The sequence below is a fragment of the Equus caballus genome, chromosome 16, assembly GCF_041296265.1.
Source record: "Equus caballus isolate H_3958 breed thoroughbred chromosome 16, TB-T2T, whole genome shotgun sequence".
NCBI classification, from domain to species: domain Eukaryota; kingdom Metazoa; phylum Chordata; class Mammalia; order Perissodactyla; family Equidae; genus Equus; species Equus caballus.
The window spans coordinates 15,141,519-15,163,839 of record NC_091699.1 but is presented as its reverse complement, the minus strand read 5'-3'; the positions used below and the strand labels follow the sequence as shown (position 1 = coordinate 15,163,839).

General features: G+C 45.0%; 1 protein-coding gene across 12 annotated transcripts in view; it reads right to left on the bottom strand.

Annotated features, from left to right (window-relative positions):
• Window positions 1-22,321, bottom strand: part of NR2C2 (nuclear receptor subfamily 2 group C member 2) — a 135,308-nt gene that overhangs the window by 19,765 nt on the left and 93,222 nt on the right. For 5 of the 12 annotated variants that reach the window (XM_023619920.2, XM_023619917.2, XM_070237199.1 and 2 more), the window contains 7 exons: window positions 18,077-18,210; window positions 16,883-17,060; window positions 15,410-15,531; window positions 14,462-14,601; window positions 12,678-12,815; window positions 11,299-11,404; window positions 2,078-8,564 (listed from right to left, as the gene is read on the bottom strand). In XM_023619920.2, the coding sequence (XP_023475688.1) occupies window positions 8,390-8,564; window positions 11,299-11,404; window positions 12,678-12,815; window positions 14,462-14,601; window positions 15,410-15,531; window positions 16,883-17,060; window positions 18,077-18,210 (993 nt within the window). In that variant the 3' untranslated portion in view covers window positions 2,078-8,389. Of the gene's footprint in view, window positions 1-2,077; window positions 8,565-11,298; window positions 11,405-12,677; window positions 12,816-13,632; window positions 13,896-14,461; window positions 14,602-15,409; window positions 15,532-16,882; window positions 17,061-18,076; window positions 18,211-22,321 lie in introns of those variants that run through there. The other 7 variants (XR_011426805.1, XR_002800496.2, XR_011426806.1 and 4 more) reach the window with 4 other exon arrangements.

Genomic DNA, 22,321 nt, shown 5'->3' with positions numbered 1-22,321 from the left:
AGACCCTGCTCTGGAGAATTAGGAGCTGCTGTGGCCGTCTGGCTGGGGCCATCTGTGTGGATGGTCCCCTCCATTCAGGCTCTTTGGGTATTTTTCAGAAACCCCAGGGCAAGCCTTTGTGCAGTGTTCACCTTTTAACTTAAAGCCCACCGACCCTTTCCTCCTGAGGGGCCTGGCCGTGGGTGTGCCAGAGAGGCAGGAGGCCCCTGGTGGCTGGCTGGCAGACCCACCTCAGGAATGTGCCCACTGGTGAGTCAGCCACTGCCAGCCCTGTGGCCCCAGCCCCCTGCCCATTAGCAGGCAGGTTTGCAGGAACTGCCCTGAGGGTTGGTGCTGGAGGCTTGGAAGAGGGGGAGGCGTTACTGCAGGCCTGCGGGGGAGTTCTTTCCTCACAGGACACTGACATTGCTGTCGCTTTAGTTATGCTGGTTTCAGCCCTCAGGGGACACCAGAGCCCTCTAGGGTCACCAGAAGAATAGGTTTACTTGGTCAGAAAGTGAAGGGCCAGCTGGACCACAGACGCATGGAAACACTCAAGGAGACCTTGCCTTACGGGACATGGCAAAACAGCGGGGCTTAGAAGAGCAGGCTTGAGGTCCAAGCTCCCCTGCTGACCAGAACACTGGCCAAGGCCTAACGCTGTTTGTAAAGTGGGAGTAAAGGCAGTCCCTGCCCCGTGAGGGCGTTAGCCGCGGGAAATGACGTGAAACTAGAATGTTTTATATGAATGTTGCAGGTTATCTCATCAAATCGGGACAATTTTGATGCTCAAGTTATGGACCTGTTCAGGGTGATGGCTTGCGGGGGTTGGGAGGGCAAGGTGGGCGTGTGGGTCTAACGTGTAACGGGCAGGTGCTCCTTGAATGATCGCAGGCTTACTAGGGTTGTGTCGAATTGAAATTCAATACCGTGGCGCCCTCTCCCCCGTCACCGTTTTGGAGGGGTGGGTAGAGAAATCTATCCTCCGTTCTACTCCTGCCCGTGGGTGCTGATTTCAGTTCCTGGTGTTTCTAATGACCACACCCGGCTGACTGACTGCAGCCACAGCCTTCACACCGGCTGCCAGGGCTTTTCAGTGAGTTCGTTCCTTCCGGTCTGTCTCCACAGCTAGTGAGACAGAAAGCCTTATGGAAGCATTCCTTCTCTCCATGGCCCACAGGGGGCCCAAAAAAGGCTGCGAAACAGAAGGCTCGCCCTGAACCAAAGTAATGCCCCCTTTTTAGAGAGAGACTAAATGTGCAGTGCCTCACGGGACAGCGCCGCGGTTACTGTTTGCGTGGACAGTTTCTTAGGCAGCAGATAACGAGTCATGGAAATAAACACCACTAGGGGGCATTATTATCTCTTCAAACCTTTGTCTCCCATTTCCTACTTTAATAGTGATTGATAGATGGGTTTAAAATTTACAGAAATGGGAGAAAATTAGTAGAGAAAATTGCTATGAGGATTTTATAAGTGACACACTGTTTCTTAATTTTATTTGCACAAGCAGTGTTCACGAGATGGTTTTTAACCTTGTTCTGAAGTGATCAATTTTCTTTTCGTTTTGAGTACTACCTGGCAGAGCCAGCTAAAGCTTTTTGCCTGCCAGTGGGTTCTGCCAAGAATCTGACTTTGGACCTCAGAATCCTCACCTGTAAAAGGAGAAGTCAGAGGACATGAGGAGCGTACTTCTTTCCAACTTGTGAAACTTAACACATGTTCACCCTGGAGAGCAAACACCCTTACAGGATGAATCTGCTGGTTTGAGGCCCGGCTCTGAGTGTGACGGCACTCACTGTGGTCTGGCAGCCCAAGCTGTGCTCTGCTCTAGCAACGTCTCTGGCTTTTTGGCTTCCACACCTTTCGCACTGAAGGTGTACAAGTCCAGGGGACCATGAAATAGCCCATGAAGGGCGAAGTCATTTCTGGCCGAGGCTGAAGTGAGGTGAGGTGAGGTGAGAAACGCAGAGTTCTGAGTCTCAGGGTGCTTCCTCACCATTGACACGGGGTTCCAGTGAGAGCATTCTGAGTGCCTCTGGGGGTCAGGTGGTGTTATTACTATTAGGAGGAGAAATGATGAGCAGGATGCACATTATTAGTCTTTAATTCACTTTTAATAGTATAAACCTCATTTAGGTAGTAGTATTAAGCCACAACAATAATGCCACATTGAAACAGCATTTAATAAAATGCATAAAGCTAATTCATGCACTGCAATACTCTATATACAAACACAACAATGCAAATTCTTCTTCAAGACTGAAGACATTGATTAGATGTAAAATTCAGTTTAAAAAGAACATGCTATTTTTAAATGCCATCACATAAACAAAGCTGACTTCAAGCTATAGCTTTCCGCAGGTTTTAAACCTGGAATTAAAATGTAATGGCATAAACAGTATTTTCTATATTGTGAAGGGGAGAGGTTACAGAAACGGTCCCAAGAAAATCTAACACCTGAATTTTCCTTTAACATGTCTTTTAAAAGGGCTGGTAATGCAGCTACATTTTAACAGAGAGGTCCAAACTACAGGTAAAAACCATGGTTTGTACTATGAAAAATGTGCAGCTTTTCAGTTATAAAACTAGTTGAACACTGGTTTACAAGATAATTGGGAGAACGGAGACTGTAGAAAAATATTCCAGCACTTGAGTTGTATGTGGCAGCAGCATTTGAGTCCATGAATGCTCTGGTCGTTAAAATGATTATACTTCCTAAAGAAAAGCCATTTTTAATGTAAAGCCTACTACTTCCAAGAGTTATCCAATTATTAAGCTTTATCACAGTCTGTCAACTGCCAAATGCTGCTGAGCAGTTTTTTCCAGCATTTATTTTTTCTAGCGTTTTTTTCTATGTTGTATGTATAAATATTGAGAAACCAAAATTACTGGCTTCTCAACTGAAAGTATAGCTGAGCATTAAAAATATCCCACCCCCACTGATACATTTTTAAGCTCAGTTTAATTAATTATTCTTAGACTGCTGTTAAGATAAGTAGCCCCAAAGAAAAATTTTCATTTAAAGATTCATTAAGAGACCGTCAAGCTTCCACTTGTATTTTAACTGGGAAGTCACCTTCAATAATGTGATTGTCATGACAGGCAAGGATGTGGGAAAGGTTCAACAATCACTGCTGGATTAGGCCAAAGAAGTAGCAGGAGCTTTCTTTACATCAAAAATAAGGGAAGCTGAAGGCTAAGTGACCCACCGTCTAATGAAAGGCACTGAGTACTGCGGTCTCAATGAAGTGTTCTCAAACATTTCAATAGCTTATGTTTTTTTAAAAAAAGCAACTTGTGGATTATGTGAGTTTTTGCAGTTATCCAGTGATTTCGTTTAGCAGGCCAGCTTTTAACCTTCCTGCCTGGCAGGCGCCTGCTTACCAGGTCCGTGAGCAACTACTGCAGGGCTGGGCCCTGGCTCCTGAGTGCCCTGCCTGTTTACAGCCCGATTAAGGGGGGAAATTCATCAGAATAGACCTGGACAAGGAAAATTTGGCATCTGTAGCTTTAAGGGCACACATATCTGTACTAAAATGCAATCTTTATCTGAAATTTTTAAATCATAATTTACAGAAAGGATTTAAGTCAGTGGATTTTATTCACATGCTATAGTTTGAGAAATAATTTAAGATTTGTAACTTTTACATGGCATAAAAGTTAGCCATCAACATTCATGCTCATTTTTAAAGAATACTTGGTAGGTTTTTTTTCCAACTGGTGTTAGAGAGATGGGAATCTCTATTTAGTCACAGGGCAGTGCCCACTGTTTAGTGACTGAGTCCAGAGCAAGCGTGGGAAACTGCCACCACACTGGGAGTAGGGCCCCATGAAAGGGACCATTCCGCATCTCTCACCACGATGCCCATCTCTGGACCACATGAAAGAGTGAGTATTTGGGAAGGCTGATGGCTGTACCAGTTCCGTCCAGTTAAGCCATAAATAGGTGTGTGAAACCAGGTTAAAGATCGCCACCTAGTTTTAGACATAAGGATGAACTGTATTTCTGCTTCCTAGACTTCTGTCTGGAACCTTCCCTGGTGCAGAGTGGAGATTCTGACTTCATGGCCTTTCCCAGCCAGGCTCACCCAAAGGAAAATGGAGTTAAAATCTCAGCAAATGCATCCTGCTGAGGGACCTTGGAACATCCACATCAATTTACTTTAGCAACTCTGTCATAGACTCTCTTTAAAACATGAGGAAAGTTTGGCTATGTGGCTACATGTCTGTATACATAATATACATCTATGTACACATACACACACTATATACACTGTACAGATAGAGAAGGTATAAACACATGTACATTCATTCAGTCATACAAGCCTATAAATCTGTACACGCACAAATCCACTGAAGGGACCCCAGGCTGGATGCATGAAGTGCACGCTGGCAGGAGGCACACACATGAGGAGGTCCAGAACCCTGGGTACAAAAGACCCAAACCCACTGTCTCAATTGGGGGTTGGTTTTACAAATTTACATCAGAATTAAGACATTTTCAAAGAGCCGCACAATCTAGAGAATGGAAGTGGGACAGAGGAAGAAAGTGGAGCATCCGCCCGGCCTGCTCAGTCCTTTCTAGGGACGAAAGGGCACTGTGCTCCCAGGATAAAAGTGAATGTCAGAAGATGACACTTTTCAGGACCTGGGCCTAGAGAAGAGTTGGACTGTCATCTACAGCCCCATTGTGCATAGGGCATTTCCACTGCAAAGTGGGCGACAAGCTTGTGGACCCTAATATGATCAGGTCCTGGAAGTGGGATCCACAGCAAGGGCTGCTAGGCAGGCAGACGGCAGGCTGGGAGCGAGACTGCTCTGCTGGAAATTACCCCAAAGGATTAGGATGTGGGCTTTTTCCAGAATCAAAGCACGAGATACAGCTAGAGCCTTTCTAATTCTTGGCTCCCTGCAGCGGCTCTCCCCGAAACAAGCCCAACAGCCAGGTAAGTATGTTGCTCCACCCCGTGCTCTAGTGAGTGTGCTGCCATATTGGGAGCCGGAGTCGACACGGCCATCGCTATCGCCACGGCTGGTGGGAACTGCCTCTCAACAGAGTCCACATTTAATACTGACACTGATAAGCTAGAAAACAATCCCTCCTGAGGGCAATTACATAACATCTCACAACAAGTGACCACACCTGAAATTAAATACAAACCCCAAACAACAAAGGAACCCCAAACAGCCTCATGGTAGAGTTTAGACAATAAATAATGTAACTCCCCAATACACACCACACACAAATCTCAAGTTAGAAAGGTGGTAACATACTTCTTTAGAAGTACCTTCCAAGAATAACTTGGAAAGTATTATTTGCTTGAGTAATTTGGTCTTTTTCTAAGTCTGCTCCTGTCCTGTTTTATGATTATATGTAATGAGCTCCACAAACTTCAACATATAACTGTCCAACATTATGTGAGATACTGCTGGAAAAGAGCCCACTTCATCAAGAAGTAATGGTGTGTGTGTCTGTCTCCACCTCCCTTAGCCAGCATACCTCTCTCCTCACTGAGGGGGGAGTGGCTATGGCAGCGGAAGGGGCGTGTGAATAGGCTACATGGCAAAGAATCCTGCTCCTGGCTTATTTCACTCAAGGATTCACTGGGCAGAGGGCTGGCCTCACTTCACTAAATCTAGAGTTTCACAAATTCCTAACAATGTTTGTTAAAAGCCTTGTGAAAGTTGAACCCAAATATTTGTTTGGGATCCCTTTAAATAATTCCTGACTTTGGGCTTACTTCTCTTAAGCAATTTGACAAGAGATGGAACGGACCTGCTGCCAAAGACTTGAAATGATTTGGGGCAGTAAGAATTCAGGTTGTGTGGACATGATTCTTAAGGAAAAGATGACTTCAAAGTAAGTTCAAGAGGATCTGGGAAACTAATGAGGCATGTTCAATGCCCAAAATGGTCCACTGGAATCAACCATCACCAGTGAAGGGACTTGGGGCAGGACCAGGTTAGAATCAGCGACTTTCCAAGCTAAATCGATTTTTCTCCAGGAGTGTGGCAGTTCCTCATCCAAGTGTTCACTCTCTTCCTGCTGGTTATCACTTTCTCTTCCTAACATATCTAAACAGTGGCGTCGTCAGGACCTCAAGGTCTTGGCTAAGCTGTCCCAATATCTTAAGGAAACCTGAGTCTAGAAGCCTAATGGACAATGGACTTGGCAGGGCCTGCCCCTGGAAATGAGGGGAGCTAGTCAGTATGGACCTTTTCATGAACACTGAGAACTCAGATCTGAAAGATGCGACACAACATGTACTCCCAGGGAACTGCTACGCGATCAACAGACGTGCTTACATTCAAAAATCAAGAGAACTGAGAAACAGACAACTCACTGTGTAAGACGCATAAATCTGCTCCACAGTGCCCTCTGCTGAAATCATGCAGAAAGGAAACAGACTCACCCTAACTCCATTGTCTTGGCCAGTTTTTGGTGTTAATTTTGAAATTTAAATCACTTCAAAGTTAGAAAACCAAAAAATTTAAGCTGGCAAAATTAATCCTTTCCATCATTTTATATTGGGGACCCCCAGTATTCTTCAAAATTTGCTTCCAAGGCATGAATTATAAATGATATAACTAAATCCAAACAGGAATTTAGAAGTTGGAGATACTGTCGCCACTTAAGTCCCACTAATGACTTTCATAAAGTGCTAACACTTATTTCAGAATCAAGTACCCCGTTTTGCCATAAGCCTGTGGCCGGCTGGCTGGGCACCCACCTTGACCGGGGGCCAAGATGGACCAGGGAACACCTCCGAGGCAGCGGAGTGCACCGGATCTTTTTGGATATCATCTTGCAAATTTAACTTTACACTGTATTTTCTTAATCTGGGCTATACAAAAAGAAAATACAAAGTACCTGGCCCAGGCTTGGACATGCCACTGTTCCCAAAGAGGAAATGCTTACTCACATCCAGGGGAATTCAGAGGTGCTCTTCTCTAGATATAACTTCCTTATAACTGCATTCTGTTCTCGTAAATGTTGGTCTCTATAACTTTTAAGGAGAAAGAAGATGACTTTGGCAATTATGGTTGTTTTTTATGGAGCAGGTGGCCTGCTTCTGCATCCATCATCTAAAATGCTCCAGGGGTGGTTTGCTGGCACACACCTAGGGGAATCAAAGTGCACGGTGTGCCAGCACCATGAAAAGGCTCAGCCAGCAGAGATGCTGAGTCTGGAGACATTCTGAAGAACCCTGATATTTAAGGTCAACAGAGAAACCTTCCATTCAGCTTCACTACCACCACCCTGGCCAGGCAACAAGATCCTGCATGCCCCACTCCACCTCACTGCACAGTTCTGACTGAACTGCAGGAATACAGGCCCTTCTCAAGGGGGCATTTGGAATGGAAATTCCGTTGAGAAGGGAACCCTCGCACTCCAAGGAGGCCACACTCCTCCATCTGAACAAAGTGCAACCACCCCAGACTGTATTCAGGAAGTACTGCCAGGGGTTCAAAATGCCCACCTCGCATTTTTTGGTCAGAAGGCTCCATGTGCCATGAGTAGTGGAGGTGGTATGGGGATGTTTTCAGTTGCTGCAGGAACTGGCTGTTAATGTCTGACTGCTTGCAATCCAATTCCAAGAACTAGGCATCAGAAGAGAGCCCCAGGTTTAGAGGCGCCTGCAGATGCCCCTCAGAGACCAGGGCCAGAAGTCAGGGAAGCTGACAAGCATCAACTCTACGGCCGAGAAGCTTCTGGTTTGGGTCACCACTGACTGTGCTGCCACGCTCCCCTCCCTGCGATGCAGACAGGCCACATTTCATTTGTTCATAGGAATTTAGCTCAACGCCACCATTGTGTGCATACAATTAGGAATGATGCCTTCTTTTCTTAAACATAAATGATTGTCTCCTGTACCCTAGTGCGTTTTCACAGAAATCATTAGCATTTCGGCAAAAGACATAAGACAGTTTTCCATTTGCCCTGCCCACAGGCAAGATGTTGCTAACATTACGCATTGATAAGAAGTGCTTAGAAAGTGCTAATATTATTACCCTGGTAATTAGTAGCTATTAATTCCAAGGACATTTTTAATATATATACACACATACTGTTCTCTTAGGTTCTTTTAGTTTTCTTTAATACTACTCTCTGACATTATAAAACTTTGTTTTTTGCCCTTTGAGAATTTCTAAATACAAACTGCGTTAAAAGATTGTTCCAAAATCTGCTTCATCAAAAGGCATTAAAACATTTCTTATGGCAGGAAACGATCCTACTAGTCTTTTAGTTGCTATTGTCTGGGATTAACAGGTAAGAAGAAACCAGGTAGGAAATGGCTAACATACTGGAAATATTTGCACATACCAAAATACCACTACTTTATTTTCTCTGTATGTGAGCGGTCCTGGGGGGATCCTTTGCTCCTTGACAGGTGTGTGGTGTACACTATAGACTGGTTCCAGTGATCTGGCCATTATATTCTGCCGTCTCCATCTTGAGGATGTAGGGGATTATGCTGTCTATCGAAACATTGCCAATGAGACCAGTAAAAAAAAGTTCTTCTGTTATGTTGGAGCTCATCAGCCTGAGCGCAGGCAGGCGGACGAGAATCCGGGCCAATCTGTAAGAGGGAGGGTCATTAGAGAAAGAGGGGCTCACTGCCCTTCAGACTTCGCCCCGGAGAGGCTCCCGGGGCCCTGTCTGCACTGCTGGGAACTCAACCAAACACACAGACCCACTATCCAGCCCTTGTTTTTCTGATTTCAGCAGTTCCTCCTGTAGGATTTTATCATGAGAAAAATGTCAAACAAGTGAGTGCAAAGATGTATGTAAAAATATGCTCCCTTCATTGTTTATAACAACTCTCCCCACCCCCACCAAAAAAAATTTTTTTGGAAATCAATAGAGGATAGGTTAAAATAAAGTATGGTGTCTCCATATAATGGATCACTCCATACTTATCAAAAAGGATGATAAACACCTACATTCACTGGTAAGGACAGAAAGAAGTCCACAACATATAGCTGAATAAAAACTTAGAGGTTGTGAAGCACCAAGTATAGCACGATATCACGTGTGTATATTTATTTGTGTGTACATGTGGAAATACAGCGTTTGGAAGGATGTTCACCAGAATGCTAATGGTTGGCCTCTGGGTATTGGGATTTGGAGTGATTTTACCTATTAAAACTCTTTCTGTATTGCTCTAATTTCCAGTGTTCATTTAGCGTTATAATTAAAAATAAATAAAATTGTTTTTGTTTTGAAAAACCCCTGGGTGGAAGGGCACACCATGACCCTGTCCTGGTGAGCCACTGGACGCTGTACCTGAAGCATCCCGTGTGACTGGCCATTCCACACCAGTGCAGAAAGTGTGTGAGCAAGGGTGGCCCACTGTGGCGCCAGCCCAGTCTGGAAACAACTGACATTCTCATCAGTAGGGAAATTAAAGAAATTATGGCATCTCCTTAGCATGGAAAATGATGAAGAAGAATATGTATGTTCTTTGAATATTAAATGAAAAAAAGATTACAAAACCTTTCTTTGTATTATATGATGATTCCAGTTACACATACATAAAAAATTTCTGGAAGTAAATACATAAAATGTTCACAAGTATCTCTGGACAGCAGTATTAAAAGTTTTCTTTTTGCTTTCCAGAATGTTCTAATTTTTTTTCTACAGTGAACATTGTTATTTTTGAAGAGGGAAAATATATTCATATTATGCAAGCAGTATTCCAGCACCATCATCCATTTGCCCAGCCCTTGTGAGTTCCGCCTGCCTCAGTACAGGCAGGCAGACAAGACCCACAAAGGTGTAAGGGGACACCACTGCAGAGCTGGAGGGGCTGACAGGCTGACGGGTCTCAGGAAGTCAGCAAGGGTAGATGAGAGAGGACTTCCTGGAGCATGGGACACGTCAGCTGCATCTTAGAGGCTGGCTAAGGTTTCTATCAGCTGAGATGCAAGGAATGGGAGGGTTGAAATACAAACAGTATGAGAAAAGGCATAAAAATGGGAAAGACTGAAAAAATGTATAATCAGGCCATAAACAAACCATTCTAGGGCCTTTTCTTTGGGAAGTGTCTTTGAGGGAGTTTTGAGTTCCATAAGAAAGCCTCCTTAATCTCGTTTTTGGCCCCAAATCACCTGGCTTGCCCTCCTCTTCTCTGGGATTCCTGAGTGGACCAGGAGTGACTCAGGAATTTTTCAGAAACATCTACTTTCAAAGGCCAGAGAGTTGCTGTTGTCAAGGTTGACTCTAGTGTGCTGTGGCTCTGCCAACAGCCCCCAGAGAGGCATTTCCAGCCTCTTGTGGCCAGAGGCACTGTGTGGAAGTAGGCCCATGGCCCCTCAAGGGACAGCGTGCCCGCAAGCCTGGCTGGATGTGTGGGCTCTGGGTGTGCGTACATTACTTGACAGTCCCATTCTATATGTACTGAGGCTGAAGTTACTCTAAGTCACGTGAGGTCTTCAGTGATTCCAAGAGAAAATGCATCCTGCTTTGACAAAAGCTACATTTGGGCCATGGAGGTGTGCCTAATGCAGAGGCAGGCTCTCTGCCAGCAGTGCCAGCCACAGGCCCCCCAGTCACCCCAGAGAAATGGTGTGGGCTTAGGGCATCCCCATTCCGTGGGGCACCTGTGGACTGAGGTCTGCGCTGGGGAGACAAGTTGGGGAAAGCAGGGCCATGCATCTTCCTGGTCAATTTCGTGCCAGTGTTTATTTTGAGGGGACAGGGTGGGGAGGGAAATATTAAATAATTTGCTTGACAGGACCCCAGAAATTCATGTAGCTTCCAGTGGGTCAGAAGTGGTCATGAGGAAAGAGCTCTTCTACTCCTCGGCTGAAAAGCCTGCCAGGCATTCTGCCCTATTTCAGAACAACTTTCCTGTTCAAATCTGCATGAGAAAGGCTCATACCTGTCTATCTGACTCCTTTATAGGGGGCAGATTTGGTTTCTGTCCATGAAAACTTGTCTGTCAAGTCCTCTAGCCCTGCCTCTTCAGTGGATGCAGAGCAGAGGGGCAGAGCTTCCATTCTGGACGAGAGGAATCTCCACCAGAATTCACGCCTCATGCACAATGTTAGCCCCGGAGGAGACCACACAGCATCGGCTACAACCCCTCAAAGAAAAGCAACCCATGGTCTCGCTCACAGTCTGCCCAGCAACACTGACCCTCCTGCCTAGCACTTTCCACACTCCATTACCACCTACAAAATGCAAGAATTAAAGTGTGGTTAAATGGAGGCTCTACCAGGCTGCTGGAAATGAGAAGGCTAACACACTTTCTACTTGCAACTACAGATCCAGCTTCCTGCCCCAGCAAGCACGTGCGTCTGTGTACTCACCGGTAGGTGTCTTCTGAGTAGGTTTTCTGAACATAGTCCTGGAGCTCCATCTGTGCCTTTTCTTGGAATTTTTCAATCTGGCTTGTGCTAGTCAAACCCGGATGATCTGAAAAGAGAAAAGCGCCCCCAAATTGCCCTCTGTATTTGAAAAGCCTCACTTGCAGACATCTTAGTACTTAGTTTTAGTCAAACTTCTGGCTAATTTCTCAAGTACAACAGATTGAACTCTGAAAGCTGATCTGGTTTGGATATTATTGTTAAAACACTGGTTTCTGCTTTGTGCTCTGCCAAGGCCTGCAGGTTCCAAAGATGGGGCCGGGCTCCTGAGTGGTCACACCAGCCTCAGCAGCCCCACCTGGGTGGATCTGGACACCTGGTTTCCTACTACTTGAGAAAACAGAGATTCAAACTATCACATGAGATTAGAAATTATCATTTACTTTCTAGATATTTAATCACTTAATTTCTCCCCCCCCCCCTTTTTTTGAGGAAGATTAGCCCTGAGCTAACATCTGCTACCAATCCTCCTCTTTTTGCTAAGGAAGACTGGCCCTGAGCTAACATCCGTGCCCATCTTCCTCCACTTTATACGTGGGACGCCTACCACAGCATGGCTTTTGCCAAGCGGTGCCATGTCCACTCCCGGGATCCAAACCGGTGAACCCCGGGCTGCCAAGAAGCGGAACGTGTGAACTTAACTGCTGCGCCACCGGGCCGGACCCTCTCCCATTTTTATTAGCTATTTTGTTGTTCATGAACAGAGGGCTAGGGAGGAGGGGAAACTGGTAAGGCTGTGTCCAACTCCAGCTGTTGAGGACAAAAGTCGGCCCAAGCAAGCTCTCTGGAGGCTCCGAGAACAGCTGCGGGGAGTGGGTGAGGCAGCCAGGTCATCTTTTACCTTCCACCAATGTCCTGCAGCCTTTTCTTCATCTGCTGAGACCACACCTGCAGCAGCTGCTATTACTGCCCTACAGAGACAGTGGGTAAACCTGTGGAGTTGCTGCCTGTACTGGATTACTGTACTAAAAATCGGCAAAGAGCAAAACAAAACAGAAACAGGACCCTGGATGGTGGTATACTCTATTTGTATGCCGCATCTTGTCTGGCCAATGGTTTAATTTGGATACAGGTTAAATCTATTCTGCAAATGAAGTCACGAGGCTCTACAGCATATTTCTCTGGGACTGTAAAGGCAAGGATTTAAAAGAAAGTGTGTATTTATGTCAGCTGGCAAAGCACACCTATTCTAAGAACGTTTGGTCACATACAATCTGGCAGGGCTTGCTCTACACTGCTGATGACTTGACAACGTGTTCATACTCAGAAATATCAGTAGACACAGGTGGAAAACTGTCATGAGTCACCACCGCATATCTTACCGGGGCTAAAGAGAACTATAGCTTTAAGGTATGCATACTCATAGCCGTCTATATCCAGCTTCGCCATACTGTTACAGAACTCTTGAAGCTTCCAGATGTGCTCCATGACTTGCTTTATCCGGTCGCCAGAAAGTTTATCTAGAAATCAACATCACAGATCCTCTGAGAAAGACTGATGGCTGATAAGAACAATAACACAAGCTTCTTCGAGGGGCCACAGATTGAAAGAAATGAGAGAATAATTTCACTTTTTTTTTTTGGTGGAAGATTAGCCCTGACCTAACATCTGCTGCCAATCCTCCTCTTTTTGCTGAGGAAGACTGGCCCTGAGCTAACAGTTGTGCCCATCTTCCTCTACTTTATATGTGGGATGCCTGCCACAACAAAGCTTGATAAGCAGTGCCTAGGTTTGTGCCCAGGATCTGAAGCGGGGAACCCTGGGTCGCTGAAGCAGAGCATGCGAACTTAACCGCTATGCCACTGGGTTGGCCTCAATAATTTCACTTTGTCATGAAAAACCAGTTATCTCAAGATGGTCAAGAGCCTCATTTTCCAGTTGAAAGTGAAGTGACAATAGGTACCCAAATTCTGCTCCATTATATATTCTGCCTTAACAACAAACCCCTGGACCGGTGATTCCTCCTGCTCCCACCCTGGGCAGCAGCTTCGGCTTGTAGGTGCAGACTGGTAATTCTTTTTATTCTGTGCTTAAGACCCACTCATCAGTTCTATCAATGGTTAGGTTTTCTAAGTCTCTGTAGGCATTTAATAAATATTTGCCAAGCTGAACATTAAATGTTGGCATTTTTTAGCTGTTAAAACAATTTTGTATGTTATCTTATTTAATCCTCATGACTATTTTGCTGAAGGTATTAGTATAATTATACTCAATTAAAAATAAAGAAAACTAAAGCTCATCTGTGAACAAATATAACTTAAATGCAATAAAATGTTATAGGGTTTTAAAAATCACCTTTATTTAACTATTTCAAAGGAATAATTGCAAAAACAAAGGTGTGACTAGGTAATACATCCCTAGACATCAGACACCTGGAATGCCCAATTAAAAGTGCAGCTCAGTTCCAATTCAGCTGCAAGTGTAGATTTTGGGTGTTAGTCTGGAGTCCTGGGTGCGCTCCCTCCAGACAGTGTCTTCAGTGTGGGTGGACATGCTGCGTGGGGAGAGGCTGCACCGGCCATTTCTTGGTCCTCATATGGCTGGGATTTAAGCACCAAATGTTAGATGGTTAGATGGTTGCCACAGATCTTATTAGAAGAGTCACTTGTTCATTCACGAAGAGCTGGGTGGAACTGTGTCCTGGACTAGGGGATAGGCATGACCAGGCTGGTGCCCCAGCTCTTCTACCTGTTGTTTCATTTGGGGCAAGCCAGGGACCTTACTGGGACCTCAGTTTCCCCACATGTAACACTGAGATCATAGTCTCTACTTGATGGCGTGGTGAGGATTTGTGAGATATTACAGATGAAAGGGTAATCTGTCAACGAAGGTGAAAATATAAGCTGTGATTATCCCGAAAACATGACTGAATGCTTGTGTATCAAGGAAGTTGGTAACTTTTTTCAATTATCTTTTTTTTTCCTTTCATATTCATTATACGAAAAGAAGGCTGTCAGGCAGAAATTCAAATGTTCTGACTGGTAAACCTCCCCTGACTTAAAAGTTAAACTTCCCTCAGCCTATGGATGTTGTGAGACACGGAGGCTAGCCAATTTGTGATGAGCCAGCCTAGACCAAGACATACTCCCTCACATCCTCGCCCTACCTTCCTGGATGCTGTTCTGCAGGTGGTTGACGATGGCCGCCAGGATGGTGGAGAGACTCATGACCTGGGCACACTGGGCCAGGCCGAGGGTGAAGAGTTCATTCCAGCAGGCCCGCACCAGGCTGGTGTTGCAGTCCTGCCTGGGGACACAGAGGTGAGGATGGGCGTGGGTGCGGGCTGGCACTTCTCCAAGCCCCAGCATGTTCCAAACAAGTGGATTCAGCAAGAGTTTGTTGAAGGGCTATGATATGTTCAGGATCATTCCCCAAGAACACAACTATTTATGAATTTCTTAAAGTCCCTCTGAGAATAAACTATCTTTCTCTTAAAAAACATTCTTTAGACTTAAGTAATGAGAAATTTAACAGGCATGACTAAACTGTCATTTCCTGCAGCCTTTAAATCCGCAGCAGTCCTGGTGTGGCTCTGTCCTGAGAGCTGCAGTGATCAAAGGACTAAGAACTGAGTGTGGACTCTGAAGGAAGGAGACACACCCTACACCTATGCTTGAGAACTGAGGGCCTGCAAACCTTGGGCGAGTAGCAGGGAGGAAGGGGCCAGCCAAGTCACTTTCAGCCCTGCCTCAGGTCATTTATACTCAGGACAGCATGGTGGGGGCACTGCAAAACAGTAAGTCCTTCTTTGTCTCAGAAGTCCCCAGATGCAGCATCCCTCTACTTATCTCAAGGATGACTCCTGCCTTCTGTTCCACTCCGTCCCTGGCTCCCAGCACTGAGTCCTCAGCACGTGCAGAAGGCTCAAGAAAGGTCTGAGGAACATTGCAGCATTGGCAATCATGGTCCCCTGCTACCATGAGTCTACTGATTGTATTTAATAAGAAAATCAGGTCATAGGAACAAACTGGAAAGGCCCTCAGAGATCTTCCAGGCCATTTCTACAGAGAGGAATGCTCTTGCCCAAGGATATGTAGAGAAAAAGGCTACTTACCCAAGTGCCTGAAAGGCCGGAATTGACCTGGCCCAGTGCATGGAGAGGAAAAGCAGGCGGGATGCAGACTCACAGATGTAGTGCACATTGAGGTACTCTGGCATTGGGCTGGGCATCGTGAGCTGGAAAAAAGGAGGCATACAGCACAAGAGGTGACCGAGGAACAGAGGATGGCTTTGTTTGTCAACATGAATCCCTGCTGTGTTTCGACAATCGTGGCCGTCAGAGTCACTGTCTCTGGTGGTGAAGCTCCTGAGCAGGCCATCCTTATCAAGTATGTGACCTCTGAAGCAGGGGGCTAGCATCAACTCCCTGTGGTTTCTTGCCCAGTGAACTAGGGTCAGATGGCCCTTGGAATGTGGTCAATGATGGACCTCCCAGTATACCCATACAAAGACACACTTTCAACTCTTGCCTCAACTAAATCATTATTTCTTCTAAGGCAATTACATTTTGAGCCATACGTTAAAGTCTCAATTACATCAGGGAACAAGGGTCAACTAAATGGGCTAGCAGGCATTTGACAGGTGACCTCAAGGTAACAGTGAATGAGAGCTGAGCAGAAGCCCAGATGGTAGGAGGATGATATCCCACCACCAGAATGTTGTATCGGGGCTCTAGGAGCTCCATTGTCTAGAAGGGACTCTGATGCCTTTGAAGCTAGAATCCCACTGGTGACTTGTATGCTTTGCACCCTTGGCAACTATGAGCAGGAACCCAATCTACCTAAGTGATTGGCCATCTCTCTCTAGTAAAGAATCCTAGGGCCAGCCCTGATGGCCTGGTGGTTAAGTTCAGCATGCTATGCTTCAGTGTCCCAGGTTCGGTTCATGGGCGCGGACCTACACCACTCTGTTAGCAGCCATGCTGTGTTGGCAGCCCACATACTAAAAAATAGAAGAAGACTGATGACTCTTCCTCAGCTTAAAAAAAAAAGAAAGAATCCTGGGGGCATAGGAAGACTCAGACTGGAGACCTGGAGACCAAGAGGGCTTCAGGGTACCTGGGAGTGTCTGTAGGAGAGTGCGGGAAAGACTTAGGAGGACCTTACAGCACTCTTCAAGGACATCTCAGTCTATTTTCTATGGTTCTAGAGGAGAAGTGGTCAGAACCAATGGCTGGGAATAAGGTTTGGGTGCCTTCTTGCTGGAGCAGATAAAGCCCTGACCCTGTGCTGGAGCCAGGCTGCCACTGGAAGGCAGACGGCAGAACAGTCAGCTATCAGCTCTCTCTGGTTAGCACCAAGTCAGCCCATCATGGCAAGGACAGGCCATGCCTGCTTCAGGGTTACCTTCAGAGCCAGTTAGTACTCTGAGCTACTGTTCTGAAATAAAAGATCCTGATCCAACACCACAATATGAAAAGAGCTCACTCCAAGGTTTGATTTTTAAACTGAGACCAGCTTTGGTGAAGAGCCCCTCTCCTAGCTGGCCAGGGAGGTTGGGGGCATGTAGTTAGGCTAAATGTCCTCACCTTAAATGTGACGTGAGTATCTGAAAGGAGGGGGCCTTCGACCTCAATGATGGGTGTGGACTGGTCTCTGCTGATGACGTGGATGCCCCCTCCTCCACTGGTGTCTATCCCATCTGCCAGGCTTGGAGGCGAGGAGCTGTCTGTGGTATTAAGTGCTTTAGCTAAGGTATCAAATGCCCTGTGAGCAAAAACGAAGCAAGCAAGTGTTGTGAATCCACAGCTTTTAAGGGGAACAGAATTCAAGCTGAGACATAAATTAGAAAAACAATGCACCGGGGGAGAAGATAATTAAATTCTACCTGCTGAGAGAAGTGATATTGAAAGTGTCTATGTATTGTCTATACACCATCTTGGGCACTAGGCTATGTATTACTTATTTTCACAGGTAATTTCTACTTTTCACAACTACTCTCCAGGGTACAATTTTCTCCATTTTATAGATGTGAAAGCTGAAGCTTAGAGATGTTAAATAACTTTTCCAAGACCACTCTCTCAGTAAGTGATGGAACCAGAATTCTACTGAACTCAAATCTCATCCTCTTTCCATGGGATCTAGATCTTAATTTTGCTCGGACTGCAAGTGAACAAGAGGACCAGCACGCTGCTGAAGCCCCAGGCTGTGCCCCTGCCAGGCCTGGCAAGACGGGCACGAGTGGCTGGTCCCACAGCAAAGGAGCAAACACAAGAGCCAAGCTGCAGAGAAGAAATCCTTAGCAGCCAGTTATATAGAGGTCTGGGACCAGGTAATGCCATCTATCAGCTGATATCGATCTACCTTTATGGATTCAAGCTCGAAACTCACTACTTGGAAGACATATAAGTGAGAAAAACAGGGTAAAACAGAAGTGGGGAAGGGGATGAAATGTTAATATTCAGGTACAATAAACAGTGACTAATACAAATGACATCTGTCCACTGAAGGGTTTTCCCCTGCTTCCACTGAGTTACTGAATTTCCTTCTTCATTGTTTAAATGAAAAGCAGTTTTTATTCTTTTATATCATGTAATACAAGTGGGTCCATGTTTCCATAGTTAAACTCGGAGGGAAGATCGACATGCAGGGGCGCTGTTGACAATTTTATAATAATCCTTAATTAAAAACAGCGTGGGTGTCAAAATGCTGCCACCCACCCTCACAATGCAGCAACACTGTGTGCGTCAGGAGGGGAGAGCCTCCACCCTCATGGTTCATACCGAGTAATCTCACTTGCAGACTGGTCCTCTGGCTGCATTTCCGAAGCGTCACCATTGTTAAGGGATTCACTTAGGTTGGCAAGGGAGGTTACCACATTTGCCAGTGTGCCCAGAGCTCCCTGGCTTGTTTCAGCCTATTAAACAAAAAACAGTAACATCAAAGATGAATACACACATCCAAATGACTCTCAGGCCAATGAAGGTATAAGGTTGTTTAAAAACAGCTTCTAAGGAGATATGACTACAACGGAGCAGCACTATGAAGATCTTCTGTGGTGATGGAATAGTTCTGTATCTTGATTGTAGTGGTAGTTACACAAATCTACACATGATAAGATGACAGAATAAAAACAAATAAACTGGACTTCACCAAAATTTAAACTTTTGTGCTTCAAAAGACATTATCGAGAAAGTAAAAAGAGCCCCCCCCCCCGCCAAAAGACAAACACAGGATGGGAGGAAATATTTACAAATCATCTATTTGATTATGGTTGTATCTAAAGAACTCTTACAACTAAATAATAAAAAGACAAACCAGCCAGTTAAAAAATGGGCAAAGGATTTACAGATTGCACGTGAGCTAACAACTGTTGCCAATCTTTTTTTTCCTGCTTTTTCTCCTCAAATTCCTCCAGTACGTAGTTGTATATTTTTAGTTGTGGGCCCTTCTAGTTGTGGCATGTGAGATGCTGCCTCAGCATGGCCTGATGAGCGGTGCCATGTCCACAGCCAGGATCTGAAGTGGGAAACCGGGTGGCCAAAGCCGAGCGTGGGAACTTAACCACTCAGCCATGGGGCCGGCCCCTGGGCAAAGGACTTAAATAGACATTTCTTTAAAGAAGATATACAAATGGCCAATAAGCACATGAAAAGATGCTCAACATCACTGGAAATGCAAATTAAAACCACCAATGAGACACCACTTCATACCCACTACGATGGTTATAATAAAAAAGACAAATAATAACAAGTGATGGGGGGAATGTGGAGAAACTGGAACCTTCATACACAGCTGGTGGAAATGTAAAATGCTGTAGTTTGAAAAATAGTCTGGAGGCTGGCCCCCTAGCATAGCAGTTAAGTTCAGGCGCTCTGCTTTGGGAGCCTGGGGTTCACCGGTTCGGATCCCAGCCACAGACCTGCACACTGTTTGTCAAGCCATGCTGTGGCAGGTGCCCCATATAGAAAGTAGAGGAAGGTGGGCACAGACGTTAGCTCAAGGCCAGTCTTCCTCAAAACAAACAAACAAACAAACAAATAAATAAATAAATGAAAAATAGTCTGGCAGTTCCTCAAAAGTTTAAACATAGAATACCATACAACCAGCAACTCCTAAGTATATACATTTGTTAGTGCCGTTGAATCAACTCCGACTCCTAGAGATCCTGTGTACAGTAGAGCGGAGTCCTGCCTGGTCTTTTTGTGCCATCCTCTCACCTTTTGGCACTACATTAGACAATGATTGACTGCTATTCATAGGGTTTTCACAGCCAATTTTTTCGGAAGTGGGTAGCCAGGTCCTTCTTCCTAGTCTGTTTTAGTCTGGAAGCTCTGGTGAAACCTGTCCACCATGGGTGACCCCGCTGGTACTTGAAATACCGGAGGCACAGCTTTCAGTATCACAGTGACATGCAGCTGTCATAGTATGATAACCGACAGATGGGTGGTGTGGCTCCCTGACTAGGAAACAAATCTGGGCCGTGGCGGTGAGAGCACTGAATCTTAACCGTTATATCACCAGGGCTGGGAGGTAAATACATAGGAGAAATAAAAACAAATATCCACAAAAAAACTTGTACACAAGGGGCTGGCGTGGTGGTGCAGTGGTTAAGTTTGCATGTTCTCTTTGGCAGCCTGGGGTTTGCTGGTTGAGATCGTGGGCATGGACCTATGTACTGCTGCTCAAGCCATGCTGTGGCAGGCGTCCCACATATAAAGTAGAGGAAGATGGGCACGGATGTTAGCTCAGGGCCATTCTTCCTCAGCAAAAACAGGAGGATTGGTGGCAGATGTTAGCTCAGGGCTAATCTTCCTCAGCAAAAAGAGGAGGATTGGCAGCAGATGTTAACTCAGGGCTAATCTTCCTCAAACAAAACAAAACAAAAACACAACTTGTACCCAAATGTTCATAGCAGCATTATTCATAATAGAAAAAAAGTAGAAACACCCCAAATGTTCATCAGCTGATGAGTGGATAAATAAAATGTGGTACAGCCATTCAATGGCATATTATTCAAGAATAAGAAGGAAGGAAGTACTGATACATGCCAAAAGGATGAACCTTGAAAACATTACACTAAGAGAATGAAGTCAGTCACAAACGGCCACATACTGTATCATTCATTTTATATGAAATATCCAGAATTGACAAAACCAGAGTTAGAAGGTAGATTAAGTGGTTGGCAGAGGTTGGGAGTGGGGAGAAGGTGCAGTGACTGTTGAACAGGTTCAGGGTTTCTTTTTGTTCTGGAACTAAATAGTGGTGATAGTTCCACAACCTTGTAAATATAACAAAAAGCACTGAATTGTACACTAAGGGTGAATTTTATGGTATATGAATTACACCTCAATTTAAAAAAAAAGCCAGAGATAAACTCAAACAAATAAACCAAGATATGTATACACATATCCGTTGTATCTTGATTACAAAAGTGAAAAACTAGAATCAATAGAAAAGATCATAAACAGAGAAATGATTCATAAATCACAGAACAACCATATAATAGACTATTGTGCAACTGCGAAAAGATGTGGGTCATCGTGATAGAAAGATACGTAGAAGGAAAATGAAGAAGAGTAGGGGAAAAAAAAAAAAACCAGAACAGAACCCATACATTGTACCAACATCGTGTCCTGGTTTTGATATACTCTTCTACAGTTCTGCAAGGTAGAGCCACTGGGGAAGCTGGGAAAAGGTGCATGGGGTCTCTATAATAGCTTTGTATTCATTCAAAGTAAATTACTTTGAATGCATAATTATTTCAAGGTAAAAAGTTTAAAAGACACCTTCTGAAAATAGCTCCCTTTAGGTGCTCTGCATACATTCCATTATTCATGACAAACTTCTGGGTGGATATTGTTACTTCCATTTTACAGAGCAGGGAATGGGGTAGAGCCTGGGTCTGACTGCAGCTCTTGCTCTTACCTACTGCTTAAATACCAGGCAGCTGTTGGTCCCTTCTCCTCTAGCCGGTGACAATAACTGCCTCCTAACAGTTAACATTTATTGAGTGCTCACTGTATGCCAAGTGCTTTATAAAATGAACTAACTCAAGTTTCCCAACACCCCTGTGTGATGGGTACTGAGGGAAACTGAAGTGTAGAAAACAGGGCACACAGCTGCCAAGAACAGTGCTGGGCTCTGAACCCAGGTCTGACTGACTCTGGAGCCTCCGTTCTTTCTCTCAGTCCCTGCATGGACGGTACAACAGAATAGTTGCTGCAAAATCCCTTAGAAATCAGGAGTTTTAAGGTTATTTGTGCCTTACTTTTAGGGTTACAGTTTCCTTCCACCCCACTACACAGTCACTGTCCCAAATGTCTGCTGGGTGACAGCAGTGAGCCAGGTGTGATTCCCAGGCCATGCATATCATCACTGCCCAGAGATGGGAAGCTCAAAGCCCAGCATGAGGACCAGTGGGTGGAGGGCAGCTTTCTATGCTAGCCAATAGCCCTAACTTTTGCCTTTTCTTTCCCAAAAGAGGATGCTCCTTAATGTACCGAGTGTGCACATGGATGTGAGTGTGAACAGATGAGAAGGAAGCCTGCAGGCCTCACTCTGGCTCTAAGTAATGCCAGTGCTCTGTTACTGAGTTGCTCCTTTTAGAGAAGAAAAACTGGACCTCAGTCGTGGCTTGTTGCTACTTCATCACTATTTGGGTTACATCAGGAACAACAACATGAGACAAACAGTGGATTCCCTTGCCTGCATAAAACCCTCCTCCTTCTTTACCTTCAGAGGAGTTAGCCACTTGTCTCGTCTCTCTTGGATTGACAAACATCTCTGACCACAACAAGTTACATTCCCTGTGGCTGATTTGCTCTAGCAAACGTTTAGAATTGTTAGAATCCTGGCTGAACTTCCTCTTACAGATCATCTAATAAAAAAGAACCAGGGGCTTCTGCAAAAGGCCCTCTTAGGATAAGTATCTATTTCCTCAGCACACCAGTAGTTTGCCAGTGTCTGTATAAGGGGAGAAACTCTTAATAGAGAAGAGAACCATAGAACTTCTGCCAAACTAAACT